The sequence below is a fragment of the Rhinopithecus roxellana genome, chromosome 10 (genome assembly GCF_007565055.1).
Source record: "Rhinopithecus roxellana isolate Shanxi Qingling chromosome 10, ASM756505v1, whole genome shotgun sequence".
Classification (NCBI taxonomy): domain Eukaryota; kingdom Metazoa; phylum Chordata; class Mammalia; order Primates; family Cercopithecidae; genus Rhinopithecus; species Rhinopithecus roxellana.
Window position 1 is genome coordinate 93,809,070 of NC_044558.1, and position 15,256 is coordinate 93,824,325.

Here is a 15,256-nt window from a genome sequence, read left to right on the forward strand (position 1 = left end):
TCTCTGCTGATGCAATTCCAACTCCAACATTTTTTTTGTGGTGCCAATTACCAAGAACTATTTGTAAATTACTCTTGGCACCATTTGAGATAACCTGTAAGTTCCTTAAACACAATTCATGTTGGATCCAGTGTCTGCTTTGCTTCAGGTTATCAGGAAATTCCCTTAAATTTGAAAATACTTAACCAGGTGTGGTGGCATGCACCTGTACTCCCCAGCTACTCAGCAGGCTGAGGTGGGAGGATCGCTTTAGCCTAGGAATTCAAGTCTAGCCTGGGCAACATAGCAAGATGCCCATCTCTTTAAAAAAAAAAAAAAAAAAACTATAAATAGTTGATTGATTCTGGGATTCCAGTCCATAGTCTTCATTAGAATCTGAATAGCAGTACTTGAGCCACAGGATTAGTAAATGCTAACAGGTAGAGGAAAGGAATCCATTTGACTTGGGTCAGGGAAGACTGGATTTTATGCGACATACGCAAATCACAACACTCTAGAAAGAGGGCTCATCTTTAATGAAAACTATTGGCTAACAAACAAAGGGCCTCTGACATACGATAATGTAGTTCTGCCCAATAGCTCGGGTTTCTTCAACTCAAGGCCCTGGGGTTGTAAAGAACCGTACCCAGCCAGAACGCATCCAGTGCTGTGCCCATGGAGGTACTGTCACATTCCTGCTTCTTAAAATTGAGAATCAAGATTAGTCTTTATTCATGGACTCTGGATGCATTTAATATTAGAGTCCTAATTTCCATAAAACAGTGAATACTTTGCTCTTTGGAAGTGATCCTGTTTACGTGGTACACACTAGAACAGCCAAAGCAAATTTACCAGTTAAAGTGTCCAAAAAGATCTTCCAAAAGTTTCAGTGAGAACTAATGTGATGAGAAGGGAAAATGTAGAAATTATTACTCTTTCATCATATGTAGAGTACATAAGCTGTCAGCAGGTGGATGTTTAGGTTTAAACATCTTTTACCTACTTGAAGTTAGCCTAAGCTATCACAATTTTTTGTCCCATCCAATTCAACACATGGAATTTCCTCTATTTTTTGTTTCCAGTAACTAAATATACCAACCTGGATAAAATGGAGGAAAATAATTCAAGGTCTTATTTGCCAACTCCATTCTTTGTGTGGGTGCAGTTAGACATACTTTAGGAGCTGTGGTCTGATAAATAGTTAAATATGAAAGTATGGCTGTCGTGAAGCTCACTATTGCAGGTAACTGCTGAGTCTGAAGAAAAGATGTGAATGTTGGCACAAGTGCTCTTTAGTCTGCCTTCTAGAAGTTAGTATTTATTTAGAGACAGACAGTGATTTAGATGGAAAATATTTTTTAATTTTCAGATTGGACTGGGCTATATCATTTAGCTGTGTAAATCCAAGTCACAGAATATATCAGTAAAACTAAGAATTTGCTATGTGTACCTCACAGAGCATGGAAAATAATCACACCATGGTCCATCAATGTTGGTTCAATGTATTCATCAATACTGCTATTGAGTTTTAAGGACTGGAAAATGGACAACACACTTTACCATTAACAGTCAATCCATGTCAGTTTGAATATCACTGGAAAATAACAAAGGTATGCCAGTTTCCACAGTGTTACGAGGATAGTTTATTACCCTGGGAAAGTGGAGTCCATACCAGCTTAGATTCAAAGAGGAAAGCAGGTCATAGACCAAAGTATAATTTGAAAAGACAACAGAATGGCTTCAGGTCCACTTAACCAAAACACTGAAACTTTAATTGAATGAGAATTACACCTGTCAAAGAACTGGGCGGTACACTCCTCTCTCCTCTATAGCACTAATACCTTCTGAGGGGTCATTTCACCAGCCACCTGAGTAAGTGCTCCAGCTATCCCCAGGCCAGCTAGAGACATCCCAAGCATGGTCACATCAGCATCAATGTCCAGGCATACTCAGGGCTCGGAATCGTGGGTTAGTACCACTTTTCCCACTACCCCCTTATATTCCACAAGGGACTCACAGCCAGCAGGTTAACTCTCCCCTCCCTACCCCCACCAAACCCTGGAAAACCACAGACAGCCTTTTAAAGCTCCTCTTTCTCGGCCCCCTTCTTCTGGAAGGCAGTCAGGATGTTTAAGCTCTTCTGGAGCTCCTCCTTCTTCCCATCACTCATCTTGTTCTTCTCAATCAGCCTGGCAATCCGTGTCATCTCTGATGCTGGGAAGTCCTCCCCTTGGTCTAAGATCTTCCCCATGATTTTCAGGTATTGCTCGGCCCACTTCTTCTCAGTCTCCTTCACACTTGAGAGGTTGTCCTGCCCCCGCTTCAAGACGGCCTGGCGGGCCTCCACACCAGAGGCCCTGATGAACTCCCCGGCGAGAGCGTCGTATACAGGCAGGCAACCAGGCATACCTAGGTAGACCCCTTGCCCCTTCAGCCAGCGCTGGATGGCTCCAACCTTAACTGCCCCAGTGTATGGGACTGGGTTCTCAAAGTCCCCATCCCGGAAGAGGTAGAAGACTGGGTAGCTCTCTTTGTCCAGCTTGTATTTCTCACTCAGTTCCATGTTCAGTTTGTCACCATAATCTGTGAGCAGAAACCAGACACAAAAAGCAAGACCATGAGGAACTCAGGGCAGAAAATTGCTATGGGACCTAGCTGCACTGAGGGGAAGAAGAATTTTCTTGGCCATGTAATGGTTCAAAGTGAGGAGCAACCATACAGACCTGGGTTTGAATTCCTCTTCTGCCACTTCCTAGCCATGTAGCACTAGGCAAATAATTAAACTCTGAACTGTTAGATGAAAAAATGGAGATTCTTCTGAATACTTATCATATGCCCACTATGTGTCAGATGCTGTTCTAGGTGCTGAGGGTCTAGTTGTGATTAAGAGTATTAAGCTCGGCCGGATGCGGTGGCTCATGCCTGTAATCCCAGCACTTTGGGAGGCCAAGGCGGGCAGATCACGAGGTCAGAAGTTAAAGACAAGCCTGGCCAACATAGTGAAACCACCATCTCTGCTAAAAATACAAAAAAAATAGCAGGGCATGGTGGCACGTGCCTGTAGTCCCAGCTACTCGGGAGACTGAGGCAGGAGAATCGCTTGAATCCAGGAGGTGGAGGTTGCAGTGATCTGAGATCGCATCACTGCACTCCAGCTTGGGCAACAGAGTGAGACTTTGTCTCAAAAAAAAAAAAAAAAGAAAAAAAGACTATTAAGCTCATATTCTTCTAAGCAAGAGATGAGACATAACAAACACATAAACATAGGTGATGAGTGGCATAGGGAAAACAAAACAGCGTGATGTGACAAAGTGGGTAAGAAAGCCCACTTTGGGTGGTCATGGAAGGCCTCCCTGTGAAGGTGACATCAGCTAAAGGACCTGAATGTCCTGGAGCCAGCCACGCGAAGATCTGGGAAGAGTGTCTCAGGCAGAAAGGACTGCAAGTGCAAAAGCTCTGAGGCAGGACTAAGCTCAGGAAATTTCAGGATTACAAAGGCCAGTCTGGCTGGAGCTGGGTGAGAAAGGGGAGCATGTGGAAGGGAAGGAACACAGTCCCTGCCACATGGGGGCTGTTGGGAGGACCGGATGAGGGAATATGTGCATATTTGGCCGGGTTAAATGCTTAATATGTGGTAGCTGCTGTTAGTATCTGCAAAACATCCTTCCTAACGGGCAGTAGCAGCCCCAAGGGCTGATGCTGTGACAACTGGTTTCTTACACTTTGCCAAGAAACGGCTAAGACCAACTACTAGTAGTGGTAGTATTGGATGCCTAGGGTTCCAAACCTAGTTCTGCCACTTAACAATTCCACATTCTTGAGCAAGTTATTCTAAGCATCCATTTCTTTATTTGAAACAATAGAGGTAATAGTACCACATGCGACTCCCTTCATAGAGCTCTTGCAAAGGTGAAACACATGTAGAACACTCAACACAGTGGCCTGGCACACAGTAAACATCTGATAAATGTTAACTATTATTATTTTTCTAATAAAAGCACCAAGGGAGTTACCTAAAGTTGAGTCAAATCTGACTGACTGTCCTGGAGAGGTGTGCCAGCTATCTCTATCTACCCAGGACCAGACTCTCTACTAAGTTCCCAGCTTACTACGGAATGGAGGCATCCATGCTGGGAGGGAAGTGAGACAAGTAAGTCCCTGCCTGGGACTAAACACTTAGGTGGAGCTCTGGATGAGCCACTCCATAGCCCACAGTCCTTTAAGCTTTGAGCTTCAGTTTTTTTTCCTGAAGTATAACATGGAGATAATACATCTTGCTTCTCAGGCAGAGTTCAAGTGAAGATTTAAAATGCAATGGGGGGGCGCAGATCTTTACCCTGTCGACCACTAAATGCTGGCGACTACTGAAGCTATCACTGTGGTTGGGAAGTGCCCCTGGATTAGTGATGGCATCAGTGCATTTGAGCTAAAGCCAAAACCAAACAGTTTTGGTACAGAAGCTGAAATGAAGACAGAACTGACTATGCAGTCCCCTAGGGGACATAGCACCCCCTCTGCCCAGTGTTCCCTGCAAGGAGAGCTCAAAGTTCTCACAGTTTGATGTCAGAGAGGGGTGGAATATGAAGGAAGAGGGGTTCCCTTCCCTTCAGGCACCTGCACGGCTGAGCTGAGATTCCATGGTCCCAGAATCTGCTCAGGTTAAGCCTACTATGGGCACCAGATTCCTTTAGAGGCCGTGAACCTGTTTACTTATACTCCTTGAGGGTGGCTCAGAAGGAAAGATGCTGGGTACTCCTCTTCCAAGTGGAAACGATTTCTAGCTTCCTCCCTCTCTGCCCTCCCCAGCCATCCTGGACTTGTCCATACCTGAGATCCCCACCTCTGCCACCAAGAGATCATCGCTGGAAGCCGAGTTTTCAGCAAGACGCTTGAACTCATCCTGCTTCTCACCGTAGGGGTACTGGGTGTCGAACTTCACCAAGACGAACTTGCTTTTGGTAATGACCTGAGGGCGTATAGAGCTGAGCAAGTGGGTGTTCCAGGGACTTTTGGGGCTAATTCCCCTTCCCAAGGGGCCCCTGTTTAAGAAATAGAGTGGAAACAAGCCCACAAGGGAGGCAAGCTCTCACAAATTAATATTTATTCATTCACCCATTGACTCATTTAACAATTTAGTGAGTGCCAGCAATGTGCAGGGCACCCCATTAGTACCTGTTCACACTAATCAAAGATATACACAACCCTGTCCAGAATAAACAAGGCTGCAGACATAATAAGGCCTTCTCCTGCAGGGTTCCTTTCAGTTAGGTGAAGCAGACCCTCTGCACACTACATCAGCCCCTGTCATGCTCATCATCCCAGGAGGCCTTTCTCAGTAAACCTTGAACAAGAAATCTGACAAAAATAAACAAAACTACCTACAAAGGAGTTGGCATCATGGAGGACACTTTGGCTAGACAGGCCGGAGTCTGAACCCAGCAATTTCAGGGCAGTTAAGTTAGTGAGAGGCCAGGCTTGGGACAATGTGCTCTCCCTAGACTACACTTCTCTCTGGCTAGATCTCTGGGTTTTAAACTGTCGGGGTGAGATATTTAATTGCAGTAAAATTCACATAATATTTGCCATTGTAACCATTTAAAAGTGTACATTCTGTGTGATTCAGTGCATTAAGAATGTGCAACCATCACTACTATCCAGTGCCAGAACATTTTCATCATCCCAAAAGGAAACCCCATACTCATTATGCAGTCACTCCCCAGTCTTCCTCCTCCCAGCCCCAGCAACCACTAATGTATTTTCTGTCTCTATAGATTTGTCTATTCTGATGGAAATGTACAGTATGTGGCCTTTTGTGTCTGGCTTTTTTCATTTAGCATGTTTCTTTTTTTTTTTTTAAGACGGAGTTTCACTCTTGTTGCCCAGGCTGGAGTGCAATGTTGCGATCTCAGCTCACCGCAACCTCTGCCTCCCAGGTTCAAGCAATTCTCCTGCCTCAGCCTTCCCAAGTAGCTGGGATTATAGGCATGCACCACCAAGCCTGGTTAATTCTGTATTTTTAGTAGAGATAGGGTTTCTCCATGTGGGTCAGGCTGGTCTCAAACTCCCGACCTCAGGTGATCCACCCACCTTGGCCTCCCAAAGTGCTGGGATTACAGGCGTGAGCCACCGCGCCGGCCAAGCATGTTTTCAGTGTATCCATGTTGTACCATGTATTGCTACATTGTTACTTTTTACAGCCAAATAAATTATATTGTACGGATAGACCACATTTTATTTATTCACTCATCAGCTGAATGTTTGGGTTGTTTCCACCTTTTGGCTACTGTCAATAGTGCTGCTATGAACATTCACATAACATAACATGTTTTGTTTGAACACCTGTATTCTACTTTTTTTTTTTTTTTTTTTTGAGACAGAGTCTTGTTCTGTCGCCCAGGCCGGAGTGCCGTGGCGCCATCTCGGCTCACTGCAAGCTCCGCCTCCCTGGTTCTGGCTATTCTCCTGCCTCAGCCTCCCAAGTAGCTGGGACTACAGGCACCCACCACCACGCCCAGCTAATTTTTTGTATTTTTAGTAGAGACGGGGTTTCACCATGTTAGCCAGGATGGTCTCGATCTCGTGATCCACCCACCTTGGCCTCCCAAAGTGCTAGGATTAGAGACGTGAGCCACTGCGCCTGGCAACCTGTATTCCACTCTTTTGGGTATATACCTACAAGTGGAACTGTGGAGGTCATATGCTAAGTCTACATTTAACTTACTGAGGAAGTCAAGGACTTCTTTTGATGGTTTCTCCCAATGCACAAGTTTTATCTAACCAGCCACTTTAGTGTAACACTGCCTTCCTCACTTCCATCAACTTTTTGTTTTCCTAATCCAAGTGATCCGTATCATCGAGTTTTTTCATCACAAGCAATCACTGTAAATAATCATGTCACGGCTGAGCATGCTGGCTCACACCTGTAATCTCAACACTTTGTGGGCCTGAAGTGGGAGGATCACATGAGGCCAGAAGTTCAAGACCAGCCTGGACAACACAGCTGGCTTAAAAAAAAAAAAAAAAAGGCCGGGCGCGGTGGCTCAAGCCTGTAGTCCCAGCACTTTGGGAGGCTGAGACGGGCGGATCACGAGGTCAGGAGATCGAGACCATCCTGGCGAAAACGGTGAAACCTCGTCTCTACTAAAAAATACAAAAACTAGCCGGGGGAGGTGGCGGGCGCCTGTAGTCCCAGCTACTCGGGAGGCTGAGGCAGGAGAATGGCGTGAACCCAGGAGGCGGAGCTTGCAGTGAGCTGAGATCCGGCCACTGCACTCCAGCCCGGGCGACAGAGCGAGACTCCGCCTCAAAAAAAAAAAAAAAAAAAAAAAATTGGCCAGGCACGGTGGCACACACCTGTATTCCCAGCTAAACTACTCAGGAGGCTGAGGTGGAAAATCACTTGAGCCTAGGAGTCAGACGTTACAGTGAGCTACAACTGCACCACTGTAATCCAACCTGTTTAACAGAGTGAGACCCCATCTCTCTCTCTCTCTCTCTCTCTCTGGCTGAAGGCAAAGATACAATGTTCGGAGCTGGGCGCAGTGGTTCACTTCTGTAATTCCAGCCCTTTGGGAGGCCTGGCCAACATGGCGAAACCCCGTCTTTACTAAAAACACAAAAATTAGCTGAGCATGGTGGCGGTCACCTGTAATCCCAGCTACTCGGGAGGCTGAGGCAGGAGAATTGCTTAAACCTGGGAGGTGGAGGTTGCAGTGAGCCGAGATCGTGCCATTGAACTCTGGCTTGGGTGACAAGAGTGCAACTCCATCTCAAAAAAAAAAAAAAAAAAAAAAAAAAGATACAATGTTCTTGTTAGTCTTTGTCCTTTACCCTGTACTGATGTCCTCTTGGTTTTTAAAAATATTTAACACTGTTTAGGGACACAAAGGAGGGAGGAGAAGACACCAGAACAGGTCATCTTTAAATGCCAAAAAGCCTGAGCTCTAGAGGCCTAAAAGCAGGAAAGACTTAAAATACAAATGAGATCACATCCCTCTGGCCCAACTGGCCTTATTTCAGTTCAGCATATGAAACTTACTCCCACTCAGAGCTTTTTCATTTGCTCTCTGCTGGCTGGAATGTCCTTTCCCCAGTTCTTTTCATGGTTATCTCTTTATCATTGAAGGCTCAGTTCAAATGTCCCCTGCTACTGGGGACTCCTCCAATCAGACTGTCTAATATGGCTTCATTTTCATCATACCCTGGTATCATTACCCCGCTGTATTTTCTTCAGTGCATTACTCACTCTCTGAAATCCTTATTTGCTTGTTTTCCATCCTCTCCACTAGAATATACATTTATGAGAATAAGAACCTTGTCTGACCTGTTTTCTGCTGTATCCCTAGTGCCCAACAGTGTCTGGAATGTGGCAGATGTTCTGAAAATACCTGATGAATGAACAATACTCTGACAGGTTTTGTAGCAGATGCTACATGTTGGGGAAGGGGAGAAGCACTTGTTTAAAAAGCACAACACGGGATACCTACTTTCAAGGGCCTGCATTTGTATTATGGAATAATATTAATAATTATACGGTGGTCTAACATTAAAATATAATTCAGAGATCTCCACCTTTTACTTCCACTATTCTTAGTTACAAGGGTAAGGCGGAATGGTTTTGAATGGCAAACATTCGCATAAAGAATTTTCTCTTGTTATCTTAGTCTGTTATGTATTTACTTATTTATTTTTTTGAGGCAGAGTCTCACTCTGTCGCCCAGGTTGAAGTGCAGTGGCGCCATCTCGGCTCCCTGCAAGCTCCGCCTCCCGTATTCACGCCATTCTCCTGCCTCAGCGTCCCAAGTAGCTGGGACTAGAGGCGCCTGCCACCACGCCCAGCTAATTTTTTTGTATATTTAGTAGAGACAGGGTTTCACTGTGTTAGCTAGGATTGTCTCGATCTCCTGACCTTGTGATCCACCCACCTTGGCCTCCCAAAGTGGTCTGTTATCTCTTAATGATAGCTTTAAAAATCTATTTTCCTCATCTACTTCCTACCAGCCCTTGGTGTCCAATGGGCTGGTAGGAATCAGCTCTACCATTACCTATAATCAGGCAACTCACTTCTTTAAAGTATAGATAAGTTCATTATTCATTCATTCGTTCACTGAATAAAAAGTTACTAAGGGCCTATCATGTGCCAGGCACCATACTAAGTGAACACAGCAGGGAACAAAATGGGATCTCTTAGATCATGAAGCTAACAGTCTAGTGATGGTGAAGGTAAAGAAACAACAACAAAAAAAGATACTGGAAATCACCGAAAAGCAAAGTGTGGAACAAGGCTGCCAGACAAAACACTAGTACATTTCCCTTTGGTTCAATGGTGATGAAGAAAAGATTTGAAAAGACACTGGAGAAAACGTTTTGTTCATTCATGCAACAAATTAGTTATTGTGCACCTTCTATGAGACAGGTAATCTTCTATGCAGTGCAGATGATCAGGAACAAAACAGACAAGGAGCTTCTTCATGAGCACATAATATTCCAGTGAGAGAAAAAGATAGCAAAATGGATTTTAAAAAAATCACTGACGAGTGCTGTATGGAGAAATAAAACAGATTAACGTGACTGGCACTTTAGACTGGGGGGAAGATAAATCAAGGAAGAATTCTAAGAAAAAAACACTTAACCTAAGTCTGAATGATGACAAGTAACCAACTAGCCTTTCAAACTTTGGGCAGAGAATATTCCAGTCACAAGGAACAACTAGTGCAACACATCCTAAGGCAGTAAAGAGCAAGGAATATTCAAAAGACAGGAGGAGAATGGTTGGGAGATGAAAGGGAAGCCAAGAGTCAGGTCATGTAGGACTTAAGCTACTGTGTGGAGACTCAAGAGTAGAAGCAGGGAGACCAGAGAAGAGGCTATTGTAATGTTGACCTAGATTAGGGTGATAATAGTAAACACTGTTAGCTTTATGGTGCAAAGTTTCCCTTTAGGTTACACTTGTTCTGTGATATTATCTCATTCCCATGGAGCAGGGTAGGGTAGGGGTGTCACTTTGCCAATAAAGGCCCCCAAAGCACAGGGTGCTGCAGGGTGTGTCTGAGTGTGCCTGACAACCAACCAGCCATACCTACACCTTTTTTTTTTGAGACAGAGTTTTGCTCTTGTTGCAGTGCAATGGCATGATCACAGCTTACTGCAACCTCCGCCTCCCGGGTTCAAGTGATTCTCCTGCCTCAGCCTCCCCAGTAGCTGGGATTACAGGCGCCCACCACCACGCCCAGCTAATCTTTGTATTTTTAGTACAGACAGGGTTTCACCATGTTGGCCAGGCTGGTCTCCAACTCCTGACCTCAGGTGATCCACCCACCTCCACCTCCCAAAGTGCCAGGATTATAGGCATGAGCCACCGCACCCGGCCCACACTTTTTTTTTTTTTTTTTTTTTTTGAGATGGAGTCTCGCTCTGTCGCCCAGGCTGGAGTGCAGTGGTGCAATCTTGGCTTACTGCAACCTCTGCCTCCCAGGTTCAAGCAATTGTCCTGTCTCAGCTTTCTGAGGAGCTGAGACTATAGGTGCCTGCCACGACGCCCAGCTAATTTTTGTATTTTTAGTAGGGACAGGGTTTCACCTTTTTAGTCAAGCTGGTCTCGCCTGACCTCAGGAGATCCACCCACCTCAGCCTCCCAAAGTGCTGGGATTATAGGCGTGAGCCACTATGCCCGGCCTACACTTTTAAATTCTTGAAACTTTGCCTTGAATGAGCTACAAGTGCCAAGTCCATGACAGGGAATGCTTGAAAATAGGGAAGACTTCAACCACTGGAGAAAACTACTTCTTGGTTTCACTTCCCCATAATGAGTACAAAACCTAAAAATGAAATGACTGGCTCTCTCGCAACACTAAGCTTGCCCATCTTCTAGAAGAAGTTAAAAGCTGCTCGTGGGTGAAGACAGGTGCAAGAGGAGGGGACTGGGACTGCGGTATTGCATTCTGCCACCATTTCCAACCGTCCATTTACCCAGGCCAGGATCCCTAATTCTGCAAAAATGGAAGGGGGAGGGGCAGAGGTAGTGGCAAATTCTTCCATGCCTTGACCCAATTTATTCATTTTGTTGCCAAACCCAAGATGTTTTCTACAACAGCTATCCCCAACCTTTTTGGCACCAAGGACTGGTTTCATGGAAGACAATTTTTCCATGTAGGTGGGGGTTGGGTGGTTTCGACATGAACCTGTTTCACCTCAGATCATCAGGCATTAGATTCTCATAAGAAGCACACAACCTGGATCCCTCACATGCGCAGTTCACAATAAAGGTCGTACTCCTATTAGAATCTAATGCCGCAGCTGATGTGACAGGAGGTGGAGTTCAGGATGTAATGCTCGGTCACGCGCTGCTCACCTCCTGCTGTGCCGCCCGGTTTCTAACAGGCCACCGACAGGCCTGGTGGTTGGGGGCCCCTGCTTTTCAGGGTGGCTGAACTGAAGCTTATTCTTCACGCTTGCACTATTCAAGATATATGATATCTGATCATTGTTTGCATATGCAAAGCAGGCTGCAATCCATCCCTGGGGAAGAGGGGCGCGAACATGCCGGCTAACGCGCCTGCATTTCTCCCCGCCAACCCCTCCCCGCTACCACAGCCGGGAGCCCGGTGGCGTCGACCTCGCACCGCCCTCCGGTTCTCCCACTTGGGACTCGAGGGTTGGATCTCTCCACGCACCACCCTCTCCCCCTAGGTGAAGGGAAGGGGAACCCAGTTCCCTCGGCTGCATCTTTGCAAGGGAGGATGCAAGTATAAATGCTGCAAAAGCACGGGTGCGCCAGGGCCCTGAAGCGTGCATGCCCGGTGGTCATAACATTCCCCAGGCTCAGAGTCCACTAGGCCTGTAGGACGCTGGGAAGCCCTGGGACCATTGCTACAGACCACCTCCCGTCAGCTCCAGGTGTTCAGCGTCTATCCACGGGCGCGCACTCTTCCAGGCGGCCCAACAGCACCTGCGCGCGACGTCCCACGCCCCTGTTACCTTGTAGAAAGTGACCGTATCCAGGGGAAGGGCGCCCTTAGTGTGCAGGCCGCTGCCGCCATGAGGAGCGGAGAGGAGCAGGAAGCCCAGGAGAAGGGGAAGCAGCGGGGAGAGAGGCGCGGCGCGGGGCACAGCGGCAGCCATATCGCCGGGTTCCAGGCGAGGGAGGTAGGTAAGCCGTAGTGGAGAACGCCGGGAGTCAGCGATCACGTGACTGGGGGGCGGGCTCACGCGCGCTCACGTGGACACCCCAGGAGGTTTCCGTCTGTCTAGGGTGAGAGGGTGGGGCCACGTGAGGGGCGGGGTGGAGGGAGAAAGCTGCCGCGCACGCGTACTCGGCGAAGCTCGCGGAGGGCCTGGGTAAAAGGGCGGGCCGCGTTGGGGGCGGGAAAATGGGCTGCTGCGCGCGCGCACTCGGCGAGTCTCCCGGCGGGTTTGTCCACTTCCTTTCCTGCTCCGCTTGAGAAGAGGCGCGAAGTGCGCGTAGGAACGCTACAGGAATTCCTTTGCTGCCCTTCCTCTCCTTCGAAGATGACAAGGCCTGCCATCCCTTCTTACTAACTTTGGGCCGTCAGGCAGTTGGTTGGGACCCGCTCCAACCCTAGGTCAGTCTATTAGTCAAGTTCAGCTGTTATTATCAGTCAGGCTTCGTCACCGCCCTGACCCAGGCGGGCAGTGGCTACGCGGCTTCCCTGAGCTTCTTGACCAGGCTTGGCGGTTAGTGTGGCAGGCAGGGCCCTCTTAGACCCGCTCTGAGGTGAGCGCCTCCCCTGGGAGACGCCAGGCTCCTGGGATCCGCCCAGCCAAGGCCCACCCTCCAGGAACCCCAGACGCAATTCTATTAATTATGTTCCGCAGGTAGTCACTGGGTCCTTGGCTTGTGCCAGACCCTGGCTCTGCCTGAGAGGCTACGGAATAGACAGAAACAAGACAGTTCTGTGTTGAAGGCACGCACCTTGTTGGGGGAGGAGGCGGCATAGGAATAATTATCTAAGCAGTGCAGTGTAATTGCTGTAAAATATTATTCTGACTGGACGTGTTGACTCACGCCTGTAATCCCAGCACTTTGGGAGGCCGAGGCAGGTGGATTGCTTGAGGTCAGCAGTTCGAGACCAGCCTGGCCAACATGGTGAAACCCCGTCTGTACTAAAAATACAAAAATCAGGCAAGTGTGGTGGCGCCTGCCTGTAATCCCAGCTACTCAGGAGGCTGAGGCAGGAGAATTGCATGAACCCAAGGGGCGGAGGTTTGGGTGAGCCAAGATTGCACCATTGCACTGCAGCCTAGGTGACAGAGCGAGACAAGGTCTCAGAAAAAAAAAAAAAAAAAGAAAAGAAATTTAAAAAAGACTGTATTTGCTTATTGTAAAGAGGCAGGGATTCAGCCAGCCCTGCTCAGGAGCATCAGAGGAAGTTGTAGACAGGAGGTGACTTTTGAGCTGGACCTTGAAATAAGAGGGAGCGTGCATATGGCAAAGAGAAATAGGGCATTTCTAGCACTGGGAAAATTATGCACAGGCATATTGGGGAACTGGTTGAGATCAATCTGTGTAAAGGCGAACTGGGGCAGCAGCTGCTGCCACTCTTTTATTTTGGTTGATTATTACTGAGCTTCCATAGGGCGGATTTGAAAGGGTCTCACCAAGCTAAAGGGTTTGGAGTCACCAGAAGTTTTAACCAGGAGAATAAGGTTAGATTTGTGTGTAGACACAGCACTCAGGTCAGCCTGGGCAATGTAATGAAACCTCGTCTCTACGATAAGTAGAAAAATTAGCCATGTGTGGTAGTGTGTGCCTGTGGTCCCAGGTACTTGGGAGACTGAGGCAGCAGGATCACTTGGACCTGAGAGGTCGAGGCTGCAGTCAGCCCTAATTGCTGCCACTGCACTCCAGTCTGGTCAACAGAGCAAGACTTTGTCTCAAAACAAAAACATTACTCAGGAATGAAGAGAATGGATTGGAAGTGAGAAGATTGGACTGAAGCCAATTAATGGGGTATGGCAATAGTCTAGTTGGAAGAGGTTAAGGTCATACAGTAGGACATAATGCTGAAGAAGTGTGTATGGAATTGACAAACTTTTAAAGGGTAGAATTCACAAGATTTGATGAACAAATGCATGTAAGGGTAAGAGAACATATACAATGCATTGTAAGGGACTTACTGCTATAATTAACCATTGTATGTATCCAAAATTTATGTGTATAAATAGTCATCAGTGATAACAGGATCCAATCATGGAAAACCAGTTTGATTATATATAAATTTTGAAAGAGTCGCGTGTGTGTGTATGTGTTTGGGGAAGTTCAGAAAAATTTGAGTTTGCCCTATTGATGGCAGCCAGCTGCAGCAGGGAGGTATGACTAGGGCTGCACACTCCATGAAGCCTGTGGGAGCCCCGCCCCTTCTGAGTTGACGCAGGAGCCCCTGGTGCCATTGTGGCTGCCCTTCCAGGTGTAGGACCTGTGGGCATCTCTGCAGCCTGCATCCTTGGGGGACCAGCTAGACACCCTACCGCAATCCCGGCAAGCTCAGGAGGGTCTGCTCCCACCGCCTGGCCTCTCTCCACTCTCATGCCCTGCTCCAATGTCAGGGCGGGCTTGGGGCCAAGAATGGCAGCGGGAGGCAGATTGATTCCTGGGTAGAAGAGGGTGAGTCCCCAGTAAGACCCCCACCTTCAGGTCAGGGAGGGCCTGAAGACAGGGGTCCAGGCTGCCAGTCCTGCAGACTGGAGTAGGGACTCGTGGTGCATCTTCTGGCCTGCCATGGCTGTCCATGGACCAATTGGCATGTACTTCCCTCTGAGGTCCATAAAAGCCCTGGGCTCACCCAGAGCAGGGCAGAGGACTGCCAGAGGACCAAGAGGACAGAGACCTATGGGTCAACCAGCCTAAGAGAGAAGCTACCCTCTCTGCTGATAGTTGGAGATGACGGAACAACCAGTTGCAGAAAGGACTTACCCTCTCTGCAGAGAGCTGCAGAGACAACCTGTGGGCAGAGAAGAGCCACCCTCTCCAGGGCCTCTTCTCTTCTGAGAGCTGCAGACATCAGGACGATCAGTTGCAGAGAGGAGCCACCCTCTCCAGGGCCTCCTCTCTACTGAGAACTGAATACTCGATGGACGACCTGCCTACAGAGAGGAACTACCCACTGCAGGTCTCTGAGCTGCTGTAACACTCAATAAAGCTCATCTTTGTCTTTTTCACCCTTCATTGTCCACGTACCTCATTCTTCCTGGATGCAGGACAAGAACTCGGGCAAAGGCACTGTGGCCACAGAGGTTTCTGGCCAGAAAATGGACACCC

At 47.6% G+C, this 15,256-nt stretch overlaps 2 protein-coding genes across 4 annotated transcripts in view; one reads left to right on the plus strand and one right to left on the minus strand.

Annotated features, from left to right (window-relative positions):
- Window positions 1–1,724: 1,724 nt before the first annotated feature.
- Window positions 1,725–12,248, minus strand: ERP29 (endoplasmic reticulum protein 29). Of its 2 annotated transcripts, XM_010378816.2 has the most exons (3): window positions 11,956–12,248; window positions 4,807–4,945; window positions 1,725–2,562 (listed from the first exon to the last, which is right to left on the minus strand). In XM_010378816.2, the coding sequence occupies exons 1-3, from the start codon at window positions 12,097–12,099 to the stop codon at window positions 2,060–2,062; spliced, it is 786 nt and encodes a 261-aa protein (XP_010377118.1). In that variant the 5' UTR covers window positions 12,100–12,248; the 3' UTR covers window positions 1,725–2,059. The 2 variants fall into 2 exon arrangements, with proteins under 2 accessions (XP_010377118.1, XP_010377127.1); XM_010378825.2 differs by lacking the exon at window positions 4,807–4,945 and having other exon boundaries at window positions 11,956–12,208.
- Window positions 12,249–12,342: 94 nt separating this feature from the next.
- TMEM116 (transmembrane protein 116) overlaps window positions 12,343–15,256 on the plus strand; it is an 88,571-nt gene continuing 85,657 nt past the window's right edge. Inside the window, exon 1 of one of the 2 annotated variants that reach the window (XM_010378855.2) lies at window positions 12,343–12,560. The gene's annotated coding sequence lies outside the window, so the exon portion shown is untranslated. The remainder of the gene's footprint in view (window positions 12,561–15,256) is intronic. The other variant, XM_010378847.2, reaches the window with a different exon arrangement.

What these genes read in the sequence shown, in the direction of transcription:
- ERP29 (XM_010378816.2), bottom strand. Translation starts at nt 12,099, where the DNA reads ATGGCTGCCGCTGTGCCCCGCGCCGCGCCTCTCTCCCCGCTGCTTCCC. An exon ending in ATACGGTCACTTTCTACAAG is followed by an intron (nt 4,946 to 11,955) that starts GTAACAGGGGCG and finishes ATACGCCCTCAG; the next exon opens with GTCATTACCAAAAGCAAGTT. An exon ending in GGCAGAGGTGGGGATCTCAG is followed by an intron (nt 2,563 to 4,806) that starts GTATGGACAAGT and finishes TTCTGCTCACAG; the next exon opens with ATTATGGTGACAAACTGAAC.